The sequence below is a fragment of the Phyllostomus discolor genome, chromosome 14, assembly GCF_004126475.2.
Source record: "Phyllostomus discolor isolate MPI-MPIP mPhyDis1 chromosome 14, mPhyDis1.pri.v3, whole genome shotgun sequence".
Classification (NCBI taxonomy): domain Eukaryota; kingdom Metazoa; phylum Chordata; class Mammalia; order Chiroptera; family Phyllostomidae; genus Phyllostomus; species Phyllostomus discolor.
The window spans coordinates 39,135,229-39,153,305 of NC_040916.2; the positions used below are offsets into that span (position 1 = coordinate 39,135,229).

At 59.0% G+C, this 18,077-nt stretch overlaps 1 protein-coding gene across 5 annotated transcripts in view; it reads right to left on the minus strand.

Moving 5' to 3' along the window:
- SYT6 (synaptotagmin 6) overlaps window positions 1-18,077 on the minus strand; it is a 51,020-nt gene that overhangs the window by 21,223 nt on the left and 11,720 nt on the right. For all 5 annotated transcript variants that reach the window (XR_003683829.2, XR_004900638.1, XM_028502888.2 and 2 more), the window contains one exon: window positions 16,616-17,174. Coding sequence is in view for 3 of the 5 variants with exons in the window: in XM_028502888.2 (XP_028358689.1) it covers window positions 16,616-17,174 (559 nt within the window). In the remaining 2 variants the exon portion in view is untranslated. The remainder of the gene's footprint in view (window positions 1-16,615; window positions 17,175-18,077) is intronic.

Genomic DNA, 18,077 nt, shown 5'->3' on the forward strand with positions numbered 1-18,077 from the left:
GTGACAATGCACCACGGCTGGGAGGAGAGGACAGGGCGGGAGGAAGCCCAGCCCCACCCCTACTCCGTGCAGGGAGGCTGTTCTGAGCCACGGCCCAAATCTCCCTTCCCGCTCTGCTCACTGCGATGAAACACCGGGTTAGCTCCATGATTCTAACGCCTCCCAGAGTTCGAGACTGCTCGTGCTGTGAGAGTCAGTTAGTGTCTCCCATTGGTGAACAGGTGACACCAAGTACAGAGTGGCAGGAACAGATAGTGAGGAGGTGGGGGGGATCCATGGGGGTGGGGAGGAGAGGCCCATGGAGCCCAGGCTCCTGCCTGTCCCTGCACCAGCGCCTCGGCCCATGGGTGTCTGAGCTCCAAGTTCCTGTTGAATTAATGAGCAACCCTTTTGGAGGGACTTCCTTTTGCATCGATGAGCCTGGCGTGGGGCAAGGCCATGCCTCAGCGGCCCCTCCCACTCCTCACAGGGAACCCGGGGACTCGCCCATGACAGTTAAGCAGAGGCCTGGTCCACGGCGGCGGGAAGGCGGGCCTGGGGCCCACCCGATCTGTGAGCCGGTCTTCACCACCCGACCTCTGAGCCTTGGACCCCGGGGGGCCTGACCCCTTCCTTCCTCTTGCTCTCCACAAACACCCTTCCCTTCTTAAGCTTCTGGAAATTTAATCCCAGAAACATCCAGGCCTGCCCTAGCCGATGCATCAACCCTGTCTGTCTCCAGGGCATTCCTGCGTTCATAGGACTTTTCTAAGCGGCGGGAGGCCTCTGGATTTCATCACAGTGTTGATGGTGGTTATCGCAGGATAATTGGCTTACAGTGAGCAGTGTTTCATATTTTGTGGCTTTCTGTATTTTCCAAAATATCTAAAACAAGAATATAATACTTTGCCTCGAGGCAAGGAATGGTAAAATATACTATAGTCATATAGCTTTCAAAGAAAATGATCTGTTTTGGTTCTCTGCTCTATCGCTTTAACACTGTGTGACTTTGGGGAATTCCCTCAGCGTGCCTCATTGATAAAATCAAAATTCTGATTTCTGACTGTGTTGACAGGCTTCAATGAGATAATGTATTTAGAAAGTGCTTTATAAACACACTGTATTTTACTGCTGCTAGAACAGGATCAATACACTGTGGCAAGAGCCTCAGAAGGCCCTTTCTCATTGATATTTTATTATATCCTCACCACGCCCTACAGGATACTTCCCACATTGTACTAACGAGGAAACAGAGAGGGGAAGCCATTTGTCCGAGGCCACACAGCAGAGGCAGGATTGCAGCCCCAGGTTCCGGGCTCCAAGGCCCACTTGCCTACAGGTTCTGAGGGCGGGCACAGGTCTACTCCATGCCTTGCGGGGGCCCATGGATGCTGACAGACAGGCCAGAGCTGACCCTGTCACCTTGGACAGTCTTACACCTTTACCAGTGCCTCAGCCTCCTCAGGAGTGAATCAAGGAGATATCTCTCTCCTTTCTCAGCACGTGGGAGACACACCTCAACTGGGAGCACTTGTGGGCTTATTCTAACCACTCACACAGGTATCGAACAAGTTGCATCATCTTCAGGACACAGGGTCACCCCGAAATTCTTCTTTTCCTAATGCACTTTCTTAGGACAACCAAGAAATGTCCCATGCTGCGGGGCTGGAGTCCTCTGGGGAAGGGGAGAGTGACAAACAGCCAATCTTTGCGTCAGGGAGTCCCCATGTGTGGGTGTGTGGGTGGGCATGTGGGGCCGCCCGAGCCTCGCCCCGGGAGGCGCCGCCTGACCCCCGGGGGCCGTGCACAGGCGGGTGGGCCGAGAGTCCTCCCCTGCCGTCTCCGGTAAGAGGAAACAGTCGCTCAGCCAGGGTTTCTCTGGTCAAAAACATCGCCCAGACAGACTTGGGGAAATAACTTTCCTGAAGGAACACTCACTCCCAGAGAGAGCTGGGCGTCTGCCCGGTCGTGGAGAGGATTTACTGACACCAAAAAAGCAAAAACAGGCCCTGTCAGCAAGAACTGGAATTAAAGGGACTCAAGCCTGCCTTTTCCCCCAGCCTGTCTTCCTCCCCCTCCCAGACCGACCAGAAAGGCCCAGAAGCAAGACGAAAGTTTGCTCCCCACTGCTCCTTAAAAGCCACCTGACAGCCTTGACCGCCCCCACTTCGAGATGCCTGTCTATCCGGGGTCTGCCTCCCTGGGCAGCGTGCCAGCTCCAGAATCCTCCCTGATGACAAGTCGCTCTGCCTGCTGCCCTCTCAGACCCTCAACACCGAGCTGCTCCCCACCCTCCCGCCTCTCCACTGCGCACCAGCTCTCGGTGAACATGATGTATTGATTTGGGGGAGGAGGTGAGGAAGGCTCCTCTGAGTGCCACTCTGGCGGGGCCCTTGGGAGTGGCTCAGCTGGAGAGGGTTTCTGACAAGGTGGGGGAGGCGTTTTCCAGCAGGTACCTCAAGTCACAAAGCCAGCCTGTCCCCAGCTTCTCAAGAAGGGACATGCTGATCACGGTTACAGGGCATACCGCCAGAGCTGTTCTTCTCTCTGGACACTGGGCTCTTCCCAGCTCGTGGCCCAGTGTGTCACTCCAGAGCTGTCACTACAGAGATGGGAGTAAACCGAAGGCTCCAGGGGGACATGGACTCACACAGTCCCCCGGGAAGGAGCTTCTGGCGGTCTGCTGTGGGTGGGGGTCACTGCTCCCCACCCCACCACAAGCACAGGGCTCCCTTATGCAAAGTAGCTGCTTGCCTGGCAGCAGGGAAGGGCCTGGGGGCCTGCCGGTGGGGAGGGGCGGAGGCAGTAGCTCCTTCTTTCTCCCCGAGCTCCCCTTTCCTCTTAGGGGCTTTCTCTTGGGTTCTGGCTGCCCCACTTCTCTGCACTCTTTTCCAAGCTCTGGCCCAAGTGTGCACCCAGATCCGGTCTCCTGGTTCCCACGGCTGCCCTGGGGTATCCTGGTGGAGGGGAGAGGAGCTGCTCTCCGGACTGAGATGACAAGAAATAAGCAGAGAGGATGCAAATGAGACACAGGTAGAGGGCTTTGGGAGTCTCACTCACTGTGCCCCCAGGGGCTGGGGCAAGTTCACAGGCCCTCCCTGCCCTTTTCTGGGCAGTGGCATCCTCTCTCTTGCCGATGTCCACCTGTGCTGTCCCTGCAGCCCGTGTGTGTCCTTCCTGCTGAGACCCCGCCCAACCCTGCCTCGGGCCTGGGCCTCCCTCCGGGGGAAGGCTGTTCCCTTCTCCCACCACCGGCAGCACCGGGAGGGTGCAGACAGAACAGGCTGCCTCTTCCCATCCCAGGCGGCCACTGTGCCTGTCCCCTAAGGCGGGGCTTCCTCCACACGCAGAGCGATGGCCCGACAGGCCCCTTCCCGGGACACGGAATGCCAGTGGCTACAGCAGTTCTCAGGTCTCCCGAGAAAACACGCGCCCTGAAAACCCACAACTGCCGTCTCTGGAGGGTGGAGCCGCCGGGAGCCCACGGAGCCTCAAGGCCCCGCTGCTGCCAGAGGAGGTTCTGACTCAGCCGAGGGCCTTGTTGGGTTCCGACGGTTGGAAGGTGGGGCTGGACCGGGGCCTGGGCACAGGCGCTGGAGAGAGCTCAACCGTCCAGGGCAGTTTAAAGAGCGGTCTGGTTTGTTGGTCTGTGACCGTGACTGAGGCTGGGACTATGGAGAGGGGCCGGCAGGGGGTGGAACTGGCATTGTGTGGGAGGCGTGGTGGGGAAGACCCCTGGAGCAGGTGCCCACCAGCAGCCCCGTGCCAGGTGGGGCTGGCTATTCACGGGGCAGTGGGAAGGTCAACACCCAATTCCCACGACAACAAACCTCCACTGAAGGTTGTGACTCACTTCGTGTCGCTTGGGGCGCAGTGGGGCTGGGCTTGTGTCCTGTGACTGGTCAATGAAGGAACAGCCACTGGAGGCCCAGAGAAGAACATTCCAGAAAAGGCAGAAAAAAAGAGCTAGAGGCACCAGGAGAACACCTGCTTTCCCCATCCTAGGGGAGGCAGGGCCTCGGGGAGAGCTCCCAGGAGGGAGGCAGCAGGGAGAAGAGTCGGGAGCGCAGCGTGCGGCCGACTCCCCAGGGTCTGACTCCCGGCTCTGCCTCTCACTGGTCTGTGACCGTGAGCACGTTGTCTGAGTTCCCTCATCTGGCAACTGGGGGCAATAACGGTTCCCACCCTGCAGGGCGGTGGTGAGGATTCAGCGTAACTACCGCACTCAGAGCCGGGCACTCAGGGGGCCGGGGAGCCCCAGGGACACCCCGCTTCCACCTGCCATCGGGATTCTGCATGTACGCAATAACCCAAGTCTCGTCCTCCCATTGTGCCCCATCGCACCTCGACCCCCTCACCCCACATGTACTCAGACCTCTGAGACCGGTGATCTCTGATCACGACATAAAACAGCGCCTGGGAAACCAGGTTCACGGTCAAGGGTGTTGGTGCCCTCCCTGAATTCCAAGCTGTGCCAAGGCCAGGCCATCCACAGGGCAGAACTCTAACATCCGTCTTCTGAAACAACCACTGGTATTTCTCAGGCCACCAAGACCGAGGGCAACGCCGGAGAGGGGTGCCCACGTCAACACCTTGCCCAGCGCCTCTCTCCCCGCGATCTGTCTCCCTACTCTAGTTCCCCCACCAAGGCCACGTGGAAAGTGGACTTGATGGAGGAGCCTCCATCCCAAGTTTCGCTGCCGCCCGCCCTAGAGAGACCCTCAAGGTCATCCTTTGCAGAGAAAGGAAGGCATTAGACATTCACGGGCAGTGAGTGGGTGTCAATGCAGACACAAGAGGAAAATGTGGCCACAGGGGACGGGTGATGAGGATGAACGAGGGCCAGATGGGCGCAGGGTTGGCGGGGGGTGGGGTGGACGGGGCTCCCTGCTGGAGAGGCCGCATCTTTCCACATTACCGCTGACACTGAAATGGCATAAAAATAGGCTAGCAACCCGACCGGGCCACCCGCAGCTGGCCTTGTCTCCTTCCTCCTCCAAGGTGTAAATATTTATGGGTGATGGGGGGCTTTGAGGTGGGGGCTTAGTTGGCTTAAGGTGGGAGGTACTTTGCCAAAGCCTCTCTTTCCTCCTCGGTTCTCTGGCTGATGTTTCTTGTTGACTTGCCTAATTCCGGTCTCAGTAGAGATGGGGAATCTCTTTTGTGGAAGGGAAAATGGTGTCATCTTTGCTCTGTGCCTTTTAGGACACTTCACACCTTGAACTCCAGGTCTTCCCGTGGCTCTCTTCCCTACAAGACATGGAGGCTCGCAGGCCCAGAATGAAGATAGTGGGTGGCCAATGACCTTGGAGTGGAAGTGGGGTGGGGTGGGGTTGGAAACAGGGTGAGAGAATTTCCCGTGGAAAACCAGAGACAAGGAAGACAGTGGACAGCATAGCACTGGGTCGCACGGGACCTGGGTGCAGTGTCCAGTTTGCACAGACCCACTGAGCCACCCCAGATGGGTGTGGCTTCTCTCGTCTTCACCTGCTCATCTGTGGCAACAGGCCGTTGGGCCAAATCACCCCAAGGCCTACCCAGCTCTGAGCTGCCTGGAGCGCACAGAACATGCATACATAACGCTGTGGTCCGCAGGAAACTAGGAACCCCTCAGAGGCTGCCCCCGTTTCCCCAGGGCTGCTGCTATCCTGCTCAGAGGTTTGCCGCCAGCCCTGTCTCCCTGAGCTGCTGCTGACCCAGGGGGGCCGCTGCATCCCTTCCTCCGGAGCGAATCCTGGAGTTCGAGCAGCCTCCACTGCCCAGTCGCTTCCTTTGTGACCAAACACCCTCTCTCCGGGAGGGGATGTCGCTGTGGGTTATCAGGTGACTGGAGCAGCAAGGCATGTGTGCCGAGCAGCGAGGCAGGAAGCACATCAGTGAGTGCCCCGGGGTTGGAGGAATAGATTTCTGCCGATGTAGGAGCTTGTTGACTAATGATTTCCCATTCATTCTCATGTAAGGAAAGGATGAAATATTTATACGACAGAGACAAGCACATACTAACTAACTAGGGGCACGTGGGGCCGGCAGGGTGGGGCCAGCTGGCCGGTCATTCGAGCTGCAGCAAGCTGCTGGCGGACAGGGGGGCAGCATGGGGCCGCCGTGCGGCTGCCCCTGGGAGCTGGGCTGTGCAGGACATCAGCGGGGTGGGCAGTGCGGCTGTCCAGATGCTAGGAATTGAGCAACAGTGAGAAGGGAGCTGTCACCACTGGTCTGAGAGGCCATTTCCTGAGAAGTTGCAGGGAAGGACCTATTGCAAAAGGCCGGATTTAGAAACCACTTCAAGGAGAACACCCGAGGCCAGACGAGCAGTTATAGAGTAACTCAGCTTGCAGCCAGGTCAGAGCCCTGTCTGGACCAATCAGCTTTATTTTCCGGCACTGCACAGGAAACCTTTGACCCCACGGCCCCAGCAGCAGCGGCCAGGCCCAGTCGGCCCGAGTGGAAGGGCTTGAGGGTCAGTGCGCATCCATCATCTCTGCCCCACACCCCACCTCCCTACCTTCAGGGGTCTCGAAGGGTTTTCAGCCACCATTTTCTAGGGGGTCCTTGGCCCCTTGGGGAGTCCCAGAAAAGTCAAGTTCTTCTCCGCTTCAGAACCTGGCCCCTGCTGAGCCACATTCTGAGGACCTGAGCTTTGCGCTTGGAGCGGCCCCTTGGTGCGCCCCCCTCCCCACTTCCTCCCCATCATGAGAAGACATGAACTCTAAGGACAGGGCTGCAGTTCTTATCTGGAAGCAGAGCAAGCTGCTCTCGGCTTCGATGATCCCACCCAGCTGTCCTCTGCCAGCTGCGTCTCCTCTGCAGTAGCGTCTCCCAGGGCCAGGGGCTGGAGGGATTCACGGGGTGGGGGCCTGGACTGGACGTTCCAGCCGCAGCCTGAGCGTGGGAGTGTAGGAGGAGAGCTTGGCGTTCCAGGGCCTGGGGGGCGTGAGGCCGGGCCTGAGGCAGCGTGGTGGTGAAGGAGCGTTAGCAGAGACACGCAGGCCAGAGGCAGCTCCTGACAGGCAGCCCCACGCGGCTCTGACTCAGGCAGTGGGCCAGGAGGCCGGGAGGGCACTGCCAGGACTTGCCGGGGCCAGGCAGCTCACAGCAGGGCCGGCCAGCTTCCTGCATTATTCAGAGCGGCTCTGGCTGACCAGCTTGGGGAGCAGGCTTCACGGGTCTGGGCCCGCAGCCCAGGCCCGGCCTTGCTCCTGTCACACCCCCTGGGGCCACTATGTGACCCTGATCTGCCCTGCAGGCCTGTGCTGGAAAGCTCTGCCTGTCTGCTTCCGCCCTGGCTTGGTCCTGCCTGCAAGGGTCCAAACACTCAGGAATTTAAGCACAATTCTAGGGATGCTGAGGCCTGGCTGCAGGTCCCGGATGGAGTGTGTGGTCCTGCTTGAGCTGCTCTGAGTGGGTTGGGGCTCTCCCCCACCCCCCCAGCCCACCTTTTCCCCAAGGTATGGCTTGTACCTGGACACAGCCTGCGACACACGGCGAAGCCAGCTTTCCTCATCTTTAAACCACATTTCCAGGACTATCCATGGGAGAAAGTTTCCCTGAAATGGTGAACCCACGTCCCAGTCTCCCACAGGCGATCTCGTCCCCAGCCAGGCTCCACCAAAGCGGCTCTGGTCAAGGCTGATGCAGGACGAGAGGGCCAGGACTCAATCTGCATCCTGCCGGAGCCGCCGCTGCCTCTGGCCCGGGGGGTCCTCCCTCTCTCGCCCCGGAAACGTTGTGCCCCTGGACACTGCCCCTTCCTGGGCTGCCTCCCGCGTCCCCGGCTGCTGGCCGTCAGTCCCCTTTGCCGCCGTTTCCTCGTGGCCCTCACATCTAAACAGTAGCGTCTCCCAGGGCTCAGTCTCGGGTCCTCGTCTTTTCTCGAAACTTGGGGTCACAACTAGTCTCATGGTTTTGGGCACCATTTATGTGCTGACATCTCCTCCGTTTATTGCTTTAGCCGAGGCCTCTCTCCTGAACCCTAGACTCTACATCCAAGTTCTCGTTCAACATCTCCACTTGGGTGGCCCAAAGGTACCCCCAATAGAAAGTGTCCAAATCTGAGCCCCGATCTCTCTCCCCAAACGGGTCCTCCCTCCAGGATCCTCGACTCAGTGAATGGAGAGTCCCTCCTGGGTTGCTTGGGCTGACAACCTGGCATCTTCTCTTTCTCTGCACCCGAGACCCTACACCCAGTCTGTCAGCAAAGCAAATGTCAGCAAATCCTGCGTGTTCTGCTTTCCAAGTGCAGGGTGGGCTGAAAGCAGGTCCACGGCGGTTTGTATGGAAAATTATACTGTAATTAATAAATAATAACCCAAGAATAAGCTCTGTGTTTTGCATACTCACAGCTGTAAACCTACTTTTTCCCCACCTGTATATCCAGCCACGCCACACCTTACCTCTCTGCCTCTACCCTTACTCCAGCCACCACTGTCTGCTCTTTGTGGCAAGGTCCTTCCAACCGGTTTCCATGACTCTGCCCCGGTGTCAGTCTGTTCCCAACCTGTCAGCTACGGTGACCTTCTAAACTCCTGGTGGTGGAGCCCCACGAACCTCTCCTGCCCCTTCGCCTGTCCCATTTCATCTTGTACTCTCTCCCTTCCCCAGCCCCATTTTTGCTTCAGCCGCACTGACGCCCTCCATGTCCTTTGGACAAGCCAGGCGTCCTGCCACCTCAGGGCCTTTGCACATGCCTTTCTCTCTGCCCGGCCGGCCCTTCTTGCACATGTCTGCACAGCTCGCTCCCGCTCCCCTTTCAGGCCTACTCAAACGGCCCCCTCTTTGGGAGGCCTCCCCTGCCCCCCAGTCTTTCCCTGCAGCCCTCTGTTCCAGCCACCCTCCCCAGCCCCACAGCCCCCAGCATGTCCCCAATTTATGTTCTCCGTGACACTGTGTGTCTGACTCGTCCATTTGTCTTCTCCCAGGCAGCGTCCGCCGAGGGCAGGGGCTGCATTCACACCTGCCTCCCTGTGCCCAGGGCTGTATGTGGAACCTCCTGAAGCTCACACACATCTTGGTGGAACGCACAGCTCCCAAACCGTCCCTCAGCTCTCTTTCCACTCGGATTGCTGCCTCCTCAGTGCCCTTTGCTGGCCCCTCCTGACTGCGGGGTTCCCCAAAGGTCAGCTCTTGCTCCCGAATTCTCTTTCCACCTTCTCTCACTCTCCCAGCTTCAACAACCACCTCCATCTCCCCCTTTGTCCTTTTCATGCCACTTCGCTGTGCTCTGCTGCCTGCATTTTCCATTCCCCTGAGACCTCCGTTCCATGGTAAGCCCCTCGAAAGCAAGAATCATATTTGTCCCTCCAATAGCCAGTGGTTCTAGGACCCAGATAAGTTCTCTGAGGGATCTCTGATGGCGTGCTGAGTGGAGAGATCCACGGTGCTGCTCACTGGCTCTGCCTGCCTCCCAGCCAGGCCAGAACTCGAGGATGAGATCCAGGGCGGGCACTCGCAAGGCGTGCGCCAAGTCTCCGGTCAACAAGCCCAACTTCCTCCCGGGGTGGTCTCCTGAGCCACAGCGGGTCACCCCAGCCAAGTCTTTGGCCTACTCAAAAAGGCCTTCTGCAGCCACCTTTGGACCTCATGCACTTGGAGTGTGTGGACGCAAGAAGATGCAACAAAGCTCTTTTCTGGCAGTGAGGGGAATGTCATTCCAGGAGGCCACCTTCCCTCAGCAGGCAGGGCCTGTGAGGACCCGCACGTCCCCTCGGCAGCACGGTGCCCCTCCGCCTGCCTCTCAGATTGTGAGGGCGGGAGGGCAGGACTGGAGTCGAAGTCCTTATACTCCCCATTCCAGCCAATGGCTGGTGCATAGTAGCCACACCACAAATAGTTACTGCATTAAGAAATAAAGCTCATCGCCCTGGCTGGTGTGGCTCAGTGGATTGAGTGCCGGTCTGTGAACCAAAGGGTCGCCAGTTCGATTCCCAGTCAGGGCACATGTCTGAGTTGCAGGCCAGGTTCATAGTAGGGGGCAAGAAAGAGGCAACCACACATTGATGTTTCTCTCCTGCTCTTTCTCCCTCCCTCCCCCTCCCTAAAAATAAATTTAAAAAATATATTTAAAAAAAGAAAAGGAACCCTGTCTTATGTAAGAGAAGTTCTTCCTAGAGCCTCGCCCCAATCCAAAGAAAACAGGGAAACACACGCTCTCTCCTCCGAACCCCCTCTTTCAGCGCTCTCCCCGCTCACTGCCGTCAAAGCCAGGCCCGGGACTTCCCTTCTCTGGAGACCTTCTCAGACAGACCTGCTCTGGCCTTGATTTCCTTTCTCCACCTCTCCTCCACACCCTGCGCATGGTCTGGGGCGCAGCGGCTGGCACAGTTTTGCAGTAAGCTTCCTGAACTGGTCCGTCCCCACCTGTGCACCCCGTGTGCGAGGGGGCCAGGGGCTCGGGGGGGCCCCTGGGCGTGCTCTGCAGTTCCCATGAGCCTGGGTACTTGGAGGTCAGGGGTTCACTCTGGGCCACCCTCTCCTCAGCCCAGCTCCCAGTCTGTCCCCAACAAGCGCTCAGGGCCGCAGGGAAGCAGCACGGAGCTGAGACTCAGCTTGCGCTCGTTGAATGAAAGAGGGGTGAATATCAAGGTCAGCGCCCACAGGCAGAACACTGGGAGGTGGCAGAAGATTCCAAGGGGGGGCACCAGAGCTGCCCCCACAGCAGGAGAATGAGAGAGGCTAACCAGCCACAGGGGAAAACACAAACCGAACGGCCTTCCGGGCCCTTGACCTGCTGCACGACTTCAGGAGCGAAGTCGCCGCACCCCCTCCAGCCGAGCGAGGGCCACGGGCTCTGCGGGCGACTGATCCAAATCTTGGCTCTCCACCCCTTTCTCCTGGGTGACCTGGGTGAGTCACGGGACCCAGAACCTCCGCTTCTCTACTTATATACGGGGGGGGGGGGGGGGGGGGGCACAATAAGGATCGTGGCGAGGATGAATTCTGATAAAGCTGGTTGTGCTCTTGGCTCCCAGTAGGAGCTCGAGTAATAACCCACATGGTCCCCAGGAAGTGGGGGACCTGGGAGGCGACAGGTGGGGAAGGAACTCAGCCCCGGCACGGGACTACATCGTGTGGGAACAGGGGGAAGACAGCTTGCTGGTGCAGCCTTCCTGTGGCGGGAACTTCCCCGGGGACATTTCCCAGGAGCCGAAAGAGAGAACTGATTCCTACTGACATTTAGCCGGGGTGGGTGCATCTGAAATTCCACCCAGTGGTTTATGATCTTCAGAGTTAGGCCTTCACTACGGAGACCACGCTACAGGGGCTGGCGCCTCTGCCCTGGGAGAGCAAGAGGGCCGAGTCCTTCCCTACAGGAGAGACCGAGAACCTCAGAATCGCAGGGCTCTGCAGCGGGTTTCACACTGAGAAACCGCAGCCCAGAGAGGGCAAGTCACTTTTCCAAGGTCACACAGGAACACGTGGCCTACCTAAGACAAAAAATAAAGTAGGAATGACAGTAACCACCAACCAGTCAGGGCAAGCGGTCTGACGGAAGTGGGGGGTCGGGTCTGGGAGTGGCGCAGTGACCCACAGGCGGAGCTGGAAGGAAAGGCACGGTGAGAAGGCGGCTCGGGACGCTGCTCTGTGACAGCACTGCCCTAGGCATCCTGTCTGTGTCTTTTATTTAATTTGCGACATATGACACCACCGTGATCTGCACGCCATGATCATCATCCCCGTTTTGCTGATGTGGAAACTGAGGCACGGTTCAGTGCCCCCGAGGTCTGAGAGCTAGAACACGTGGAAGCTAGAACACAACGCAGGTTTGTCTGGCACCAAAGCCTGAGCTCTTTGCACACAGCTCTGCTCGCTCTCAGGCGGAGCCGCTCCAGGGAGACACTCAAGCCGTCGGCATCACGTTAGGCATGCCTCTCTCCCCGCCGACTTGGAGTCCAAGCTCCCCGGGAGTACACAGAGCACTCTACCACCCCCCCCCAACAACATGCACATGCACACACGTAACACATGTGTATACACACGTGCACACACACACACACACACACACACTCACTCTGACCCGCCGGGGACCTGGCGAGGCAGAAGGTCGGCCGAGTCCATTAACGCCAAGCACAACACGTATTTACGGCCCCAGGCACAGCCTTCGCCTCCAGGCACAGCCTTCGCCTCCCGCCACCGCAAAGGAGCTGGAATGGCGACAGGAATAGTGCGCGCACCGAGGTCTGCGGCCTCTGCAGCAATAACTACACGATTAGAGAGATGTTAGCAAACCTCGGTGACGGCGGCTCTATTACAATGATAAATCTACAGCTTTATGTAGAAATAATGAGACTGGGGGCAGGAGAGCGGGGGAGGGAGGAGTGGGGTGATGTCAGCCAATTGAGGCTCTGGGTGGGGAGAAGACGACAAGCTGAGGGGAAAGCCCAGCAGCCCGTCAGGGGGCCTTGGCGAAGCGGGGCAGGACGGTGGAGGGGGCCGCCAGGGCAGCCCTGCCAGGGGAGGGCGTGGATTTAATGAATGCTCGCAGTGCCTTCCCACGCGTGGGCTTCCTAATGGGATGGAGCCGCAGAGGCCGCCAACTGCCCTCGCATGTCTGGTGTGCCCACTTCTCACCGCCCTGCGGCCTGGAAGGGGGTGCAGTGGCTCACCGTCGCCTAGGCTTTCCTCCGGAACAGCCTGGAGGCAGGGAGGCAATTGTCCCTGCAGCTTCAGGTTTGCAGTTAACAAAGAGCTGGGCTCCTCGGATGCACACTCCTTCTCCCTGGTCTCGAAGCTTGTGCTCAGTGGGTGTGAGAAGCAACCCAAACACTCCGGGCTTTGCTGCTTCAAACCACCTGGAACAGAGCCCGAGACCAGGGACACGCCTGGTTCCACCTGTCAGGGCTGCATCTGGGTCTTTGACACAAGCCTGAGAAGCAACAAGGGGACAGCATTCATGGACTCATGTGACCTCGGAGAGCCCCCCTGGGGCCCGTCTCCTTCTAGCCAGCCTGTGGGTGACTGACCCTCCGTTTCAATCCCGACTGGTTAATCTCTTTGCCACTTCAGACCTCTGAAGGGACACACAGGCTGGGTCTCTCCCCACCAACCCTGGCTCTACCCATCTTCCAAATGGCCACCTTCTCCAGGAAGCCTTCCCAGGTTGACCGAACCCAACTCCTCTGCTTCTATAATGACCCTGCCCTTGTGCACCAACACAGACAGTCCCTGACTTACGATGGTTCTGCTTAAGATTTTTCGACTTTACAATGGTGTAAAAGCTCCATGCGGTCAGTAGAAGCCACACTTCAGTGTTGAATCTCGATCTTTCCCTGGGCTAGCAGTACACGGTGCGCTACTCTCTATGATGCTGGGAAGAGGCAGGCAGCCCAGCTCCTCGTCAGCCACACGGTCATGAGGGCAAACCACCGACACGACACAGCGTGTCCGTGGTGTTAGGCAACTGTGCCCAGCTGCAGGCTAGTGTGAGCTCTGAGCATGTGTATGCAGCGGGCTCGGCTAGGACGGGGTGATCGGCAGGTTAGGTGTGTTGTACGCATGTTGACTTGCGATATTTTCAACTTACGGAGGATTTATTGCAGGGACGTAAGCCCAGGATCCGTCGAGGAGCATCTGCATGTGGTTGTAATTGGATTAACAAAGCCATCCGTCTTTCAGCAAGAGCGTGCTGAGCTCTTACATGTGCGTAAAACGACATGCTCCGCCCCAAGGGGAGACAGTACAAGAGAAAAGCAAATGTGGGACACAAGTCACTCCCGAGCCACTGGGAGCGTTTGGCAAGAGGAAATGTGGTTTGGGCTGTAGCTGAGGGGACAGGAACACAGAGTCACTCTGGAGGAGCCGTGGCTGACTTCGGGGAAGCTGTAGGAAGGAGGCGGGTGGGTTTGGGCCAGGCAGGGGCATGGGGGGGTGGGGGGAGGCCTGCCTGCCAGGGGGTACCTGTGCGCAAAGGCAAGACGCAGGAGGCGGGAATGCCGGGCGTGTTCGGGGAGCAGCCTGCGAGGCTGAGGAGTTGCGGGAGTTCTGAGCTGGGGCCCGAGGGCAGCTCGAGGAGGGAATCGGCAGAGGGCCGTGCTGTCTGCAGCACCCCCACCGCGCCGGCTGCAGGGTTCCACCTGCACCGGGCGCTCGGCCGGCCGTTCCTGGTGTCTGTGCCTTGGGCCTCTCCGGACTCAAAATAATTACCAGCTGAGAGTTAGCACCAAAAAAAAAAAAAAAAAAAAGAGTAAAAGTGTCAGCCTTCTTAATTTCCCTTTCCCTTCTTTTACCTAATCCTTTGCCTGCTGGAGAGGTCTCCAGGGGCCTCGCTTAGGCGTGACATCCAGGGCAGACGGACTCTGAACAAGACAGGGAGTGTGAGTCTGGTTACTGGCTCCCAGCATCGGACACTCCTGGGCCCGGGCACACACACACATACCCCCAGTCCCCCGTCACCCCCGTTTTCCTGGCCACGCTCAGCTCCTGGCTAGAATGCTTCCCCCTCCTCTTTGCTGATCAAGACGCCCAGCTTGATGGTCCTCGTCTGGGAAGCCTTTCTGGCTGCCCTAACTCGCAGGTCTTGCAACCTCACACAGGGCGTAGTATTTGCTACTATGCTTCGCCAGTTCCTGCACGGACGGTTCCCGACTCCACAATGAGGTGACACATTCCTGTGCGTGAAGAGGCTGCCGTCTAGCTTCTCCCCTTCTTCCCCCACAACCACCCCCCGCCCCCAGTGCCCAGCACAGGGTTCTGCCCAGAGAAGATGGAGGAAGACTATAAGGGCGATGAGGAGGAGGGCAGCGACAGTGATGATTTGTCCAGCACCTTTGGAGGACTCGCCTTTTTTCTGCAGCTCGGCTGTGGGAGGGGAATGGGGCGGGAGCAGGGACAGCCACGGAGTTCTAGGGTCTAGGACCCTGGCATCCAGGTGAGGGGTGTGCTTGCACGAACCGCTGCCTCTCAGGCCCGGGGCTGAAGTCCCAGGAAAGGGAGCACTGTGGTGAGAGGGGGCAGCCCCCGGTCCTCACGCCTGCCTCTCCCCGAGCCCCTGGGTCTCAGCCACAGTGTGGGGGTGTGGGGAGCACTGTGCGGCCTTTCCCTCCCTGCACGGTCCCTGTAATGAAGCTGTTGCCTTAACAGACCACCAGGGAAGAGCTGCCCCAGGCGTCAGCTCCAGAGTGACTTATCGAGCAGGGCTGCGGTGGCATCCCGCCCCGCCTGCCCGCCGGGCACGCTCGTCCCGTCTGCAGTTAGCAGTCCAGACGCCAGCTGTGAGGCCGTTGGTGCCCTGTGGAAACACCCTGCTAGGCTCTCGGCTGCCTGGGCGGACTCGGAGAGGGACACACGGCCCACCCCTGCAGGGTGCGGCCACACAGCCTCCTCCCCACGCCCCTGCCCAGTGCCCTGGTGCACGCCGCCTACACCGGACCTAGGAGCCTGGGGCTGGCCTCTCCGGTTCTCTGTGCCAAGGCTGTCCTCCTTCCTCTCCTCAGCTCCTCGGAACCTGCTGGGTGAAGTCCAGTTGCATGTGGACAGCCTGGCCCCTCTCTCCTGCATGGAGCAGGTGTCCTCTCGGGCTGGCTCCCCTGCTTCCTGGGCTGGCCGGGGCAGGCAGTGCCTGCGAGAGGGAGCTTTGCTGTGGGTGGTCCCTGCACTGGCCATTAAGTTCGCCCAGTTCTCCTGGGCACACGCTAGGATTGCCTTGCCCTGCCCCCTTCATATTAGGAGCCATCACGTCTCTTGCTTTGGCCAACGCCATGTGACTGAAGTAACACATGCCACTTCTGCTCGAAAGCTTTAAGAGACAGCGCACAGTTTGCCACGTCCCCTACCTCCCAACGTGGCGGCGGGAGCACATGCCGAGTCGGAGCCCCTGCCGGCCTGGGCCCCTGGCGAAGGAGGCGGGGAGGAGCCCGGCCAGGCTGCAGACCCGCGCGGCGTGAGCAAGAGCTAAAGCGTGGTGGCCTTGAGCTGGTGATTTTCAGCCCCTGGCATCTCATGGCGGTGCACGTAAACTAACTACTAACATTCTGTGGCACGCCAAAAACCATATGCTACCTTTTGTCGATCTGACCAAAAACAGGTGTAATTTTGGCTCATCCACACTGGACGGCTATCGTCGCGTTGGCTGTTGTCACTCTTTGATCTGACAGTCTAAGGGGGAAGAGGTCGGTGCCCCCGACTACACAGTCAGCTGTCGCGTGTTCTAAAAATCCTCACAGCACGCCGGCCGAAGTCGCTGCTCCGAGCCACCAGATCCCAAGACTGCCGCCGCCACCTCGGCATAGCCTGGCTCATCCTAATCAATGCAGCCTGTCCTCGACGGCCTTTTCCAGGACACTGCTGTCTGGTTCAGCCCAGGGGCCTGGCCCAGCTCTCACCCACGACCAACGAGACATACAACGGTACTCTGTAGACGGTAACCCTGAGGCCTAACAGGTAGAGAGGATTACCTAGAACAGGCGATCGGAAGCGATAAACATTCCCCTCCCTTCTCACCCCCATGGGGGCTCTGGTGCCCCCACCTGGGGCAGAGTGCAAGGACTTCCCCTGGGTGGGCTGGGCCGCCGGTCGGTTTCCACTCCCCCATCATATCCTGAAGGGTGAAGGCCCATCTGCCTCCAGGGGTGAGGGGGTGCGGGCACACCCCGCTCAACCCGGAACCAGGAATCTTCCAGAAGCCCAGAGGGCAGGCTGTACTCACACTCGTGGCGTACTGGATGTCCTTCCAGATGGAGGTCTCCCGGGACAGGTCGGAGGCCTCAAAGAGGTTGTCCAGGATGACCTCCCCGATCATGTCGTGGCGGGAGAAGCGGTCGAAGTCGAAGACGCTGAGGTGCAGCTTGCGGTCCGCCAGCTCCTCGTAGGGCACCGGGAAGTGGAAGTTCTCGTCGAAGGTGGGGTTCAGGGTCTTGCGGTGCACCCGCGTCTGCTGCTTGCATTTGCGGTCGGGCAGGAGGTAGATCTTGACGTAAGGGTCAGAGCTGCCGCAAAAGTCCTTGGCGGGGAGGTCGAAGGCCTTCAGGATGCGCACGATCAGGGTCTCGGTCTCGTAGTCGTAGCGCAGGCTGAAGTTGATCTTCCCGCAGCTCTTGGCGGCCTCGGATTTGGCATCGTCGCCGTCCACCGACTTCTGCTTATACAGCTCGGGCTTGATGCGGCCGATGCTGGTGGGCTGCTCCGCCGCAGGCGGCAGCTCGTTGCCGTAGTCCACGCTGGAGACGTGCATCTGCCGGGGCAGGTGGCGCTTGAAGGACGTGTGCCTGGCGGGGGGCGGGGGAGGGCGCAGGGGGCGTGGTCAGCGCTCAGCCAGACTGGATGCAGGCAGACCCAACCGGGGCCCCGGCTCACCCTTTCCCTCTGCACGCACGTCGTGCGCACGTGGTTGTGCGCGGTACACCTCTCAGTATATGTACAGTGGCTGCAGTGGGGCCGGGTGTATAGTAAGCTCACTGAATGTCAGCCATTATCACTTCCCCTGCCTTTCTGCTAACTAACCGCTTTCTAGGTTTCTTCCCCAGTAGATGTGACTCTGTTCCCACGTTAAACCATGAGATCCCTCAAGAGGAGGACCACCCTTTCCTCCCCTGGACGTGGCTGGCGGCTGCCCCGCCACACCCCTCTCCCTCCATCACCAGAGCTCACATTACTGGGCTTTGCAGCCAGACTGGAGAGGGTAATTCTGGCTCTGCCCCAGTCTAGCCATAGGAGCTTGGGCAAGTTACTTAACGTCTCTTTGATACAAGATGAGGATAACAACAGTAACAATTGCACAGGGTGGCTGTGAGGATGAAATGAGCTCCCACATCCGAAGCGCCTGCTTGAACAGGGCCGATGTGTATTAAGTGACATCCTTAGCTCTCACCATCACACGGATTCCTTCACGGGCTCCTCACAGCAGCCCTGGGAGTCGTCAGCTCTATGTTAGGGTTGGGGAGAGCGAGGCCGGGGAGACACGAGCAACTTGCTCACACATGGTCCTGCGGTAAACTCTGTCAGTGGGGCCCCGCACTCTGATTCCTGGCCTCCTTTCTCTGGGCTGGTCCCCGAGAGCTGGGGGTGGGGCAGGGCACCGCAGGGCCCCAGGAACCCACAGGAGCCCTACGCTGTGAATAAACACGGTGCCTCGTGCCTGCACGCATCGCTTCTTTTAAAAGGGTTTCTGG